The sequence below is a fragment of the Palaemon carinicauda genome, chromosome 35, assembly GCF_036898095.1.
Source record: "Palaemon carinicauda isolate YSFRI2023 chromosome 35, ASM3689809v2, whole genome shotgun sequence".
Classification (NCBI taxonomy): domain Eukaryota; kingdom Metazoa; phylum Arthropoda; class Malacostraca; order Decapoda; family Palaemonidae; genus Palaemon; species Palaemon carinicauda.
In genome coordinates, this window is record NC_090759.1 from 54,016,916 (window position 1) to 54,019,654 (window position 2,739).

At 31.7% G+C, this 2,739-nt stretch overlaps 1 protein-coding gene across 1 annotated transcript; it reads left to right on the forward strand.

Annotated features, from left to right (window-relative positions):
• Positions 1-692: 692 nt before the first annotated feature.
• Positions 693-2,115, forward strand: LOC137627744 (cuticular protein 47Eg-like). Its single transcript, XM_068359020.1, has 3 exons — positions 693-773; positions 1,110-1,240; positions 1,831-2,115. The coding sequence occupies exons 1-3, from the start codon at positions 762-764 to the stop codon at positions 1,991-1,993; spliced, it is 306 nt and encodes a 101-aa protein (XP_068215121.1). The 5' UTR covers positions 693-761; the 3' UTR covers positions 1,994-2,115.
• The last annotated feature ends 624 nt before the right edge of the window (positions 2,116-2,739 follow it).

Consider the following 2,739-nt stretch of genomic DNA (forward strand, 5'->3'; position numbering starts at 1 on the left):
AATTTTAAACAGATTTTAGTTCAGTAATTATTCAATCATCCAAATTACATGATATCTGATTGAACAATTTTACATGATATATTTCAGTGTGGAACCGAATATTATTGAAAATACAAAACTTGTAAAAAATTGCATACTTTTGATACCCAGCCAATTTGTGATAATGGGTAAATAAACCAATTAATAAAAGAGGATTTCAGTACTTCGTTGTTTTCCAAGAGTTAAATTTTCATAAACCCATCAAATGAAGATGAACCTACCAGTAATTTCTTCATCTGTGATGATATATTTGCGAGTTCATCATTAAGAAATAACAAAATTCACAATTATATGAATGATATAACTTCACATATCTTACTCTTTATCACAATCAATCCTCATTGAACGTGATATGGGGATAGCCATTCAACCAATGACACCTGTAGTATGTAGAGTAATTGGTAATATACAATAAAGAGCCTAAGAAACCAAAACAATATAACCAAAAAAAGAATCTGAAATAAGATGAGATATCATATGTTACAATCCTTTTAATAGTTACTAAGGAGGTTAACTGGACCATAAGGAATTAGGTCATCCCTCAAGGACGACTTATGGGAGAGTGGACGCTGTGATGAGCTCCCAAAAAACTAACGAGAAGAAGAAAAAGAAGAGTAAATGAAGGTGGTAGTAGGAGGAGATCCCTTTTGGCCCTTCAGTGAACAGTATAAAAGGAGAGAGTGAATCTAACCCTTCATCACTTGCTGCTCAACAAACCAATCATGAAGTTCTCTGTAAGTTGCTCACAGGAAAAGTATTCTTGTCCTTTTATCTTGTTATTGTAGGATTTTATACAAAGGTTATATTTACTTTTAGTTATATTAGATATCATTAAATTACACCTTTATAGCTAGTTTTGAAGGATTTGGTATGAAGAAAATTCTTTAAAATTGAAAAACAAATAATTGCACTGCGAGGTCTTTTAAACACATACAGTGTGTTTGTTAGTATATTTTTGCTGTATTGATTCATTTATTTCTAAGCAATTTCAAAGTAATATTTATTAATAAAGGACCACAATATAAAGTAACTTTTAAAACTTTTGTGCATTTTTTCCCTCTTTTCTTCAGCTGTTCGTTCTTTTGGGTCTGGTTGCCGCCGTGACCCTGGCTCACCCCGATTCCGTCCTTGATCTGGACCTTGATGACATCCATCACGAACAAGATATTGACGATGATCAGGTCATCACTGGATCTTACAGGTAAGAATGCAAACCGAATGTACACACATATACAGATATACGCGCACGCATATATATATATATATATATATATATATATATATATATATATATATATATATATATATATGTATATATATATATATATATATATATATATATATATATATGTATGTATGTATATATATATATATATATATGTATATATATATATATATATATATATATATATATATGTATATATATATACTATATATATGTATATGTGTGTGAATGTGTGTGAAGTGTGTTCCAGTATATACTTTATATACAGCATATACATAGTGAGAGAGAGAGAGAGAGAGAGAGAGAGAGAGAGAGAGAGAGAGAGAGAGAGAGAGAGATGGGTGCTGGGTATGATCGGTTTCTTTTTATTAAGATAATTCAATTGACATAATGCAAACTATTATCAGCTATTAGTGTATACGTCTTTTATTTAATCGATAAAAGTAAATATCACTACAGTCGAGATATATAATTTTATTTTAATAAAGCAAATTCCTACTGAATCCTTTCCCTTTCCAATATCATATAATGATCAATATAACTAAATCCTTCGATATCCTCCACAGCTGGACATCTCCTGAAGGCACCGAGTTCTTCGTGAGGTACATCGCTGACGAAGACGGCTACCGCGTGCTCGAGTCCAACGCCGTCCCCGTCAGCGCCCACGGCGTCAGAGCCAACGGCCAGCAGGGATCCTTCGATTCCTCCGAGGAGGACAGCAGGAAGTAAATGGTTTAAAACCTGCCATCTCCTGATTACTGAAACAGGAAAGGAATTCTTGTACTGAGTTTTATTCAGTTCTTATCTCTATCTTGTTTCAATGTCGACAATTTTATCTGAATTATTTATTTATGAACGAAATTAATAAAAGTTATCTATAAAAAACTGATATTTTTCTACCTTTTCTAATAGTACCTATTGGTAAGAGAAATTTCTTGTTTTGATAGTGTGAATATTATTCATTAACAATAACATAAAGAAAATTGCAAAGAAGTATAAATAATAAAAAGAAAATTTCAAAGAAACAAATAATATTGATAATTATTCCCTTGAATTAATTATCAACCATATGTGTCCAAGGTTCGTCGTTGGCCGTTTCATAAGGCTCCCCTCTCAACCACAACACATTAAAAAGAAAATGTTGACCTTTAGACTCCTAAGCAGATGAGGGTGTTGTCAAGTGATTCAAATAACACTCGCGTCTCCTAAGATAGAAATGGATCGAAGTAGTTGTTCTATTATCTACAAAAAGATAAGTTTTTAGAGATTATAGCATAAAAGTAATAACTGAGATAGGGAAGAAATTGAAAATATTCTTTTACCTTATGTTAAGCTACTTTATAAATAACCGTGTAAGTGTGTCAAATGAGCAGTTGGATACACACCGATTTATTCAAATCAAGTCAGTTATAGTAGATTATATCTTTCTCTCAGTATTTCTGAGAAGGAGCATCACTACAAAACTACTAGTTTTT

What these genes read in the sequence shown, in the direction of transcription:
- LOC137627744 (XM_068359020.1), top strand. An exon ending in GTCATCACTGGATCTTACAG is followed by an intron (nt 1,241 to 1,830) that starts GTAAGAATGCAA and finishes TATCCTCCACAG; the next exon opens with CTGGACATCTCCTGAAGGCA.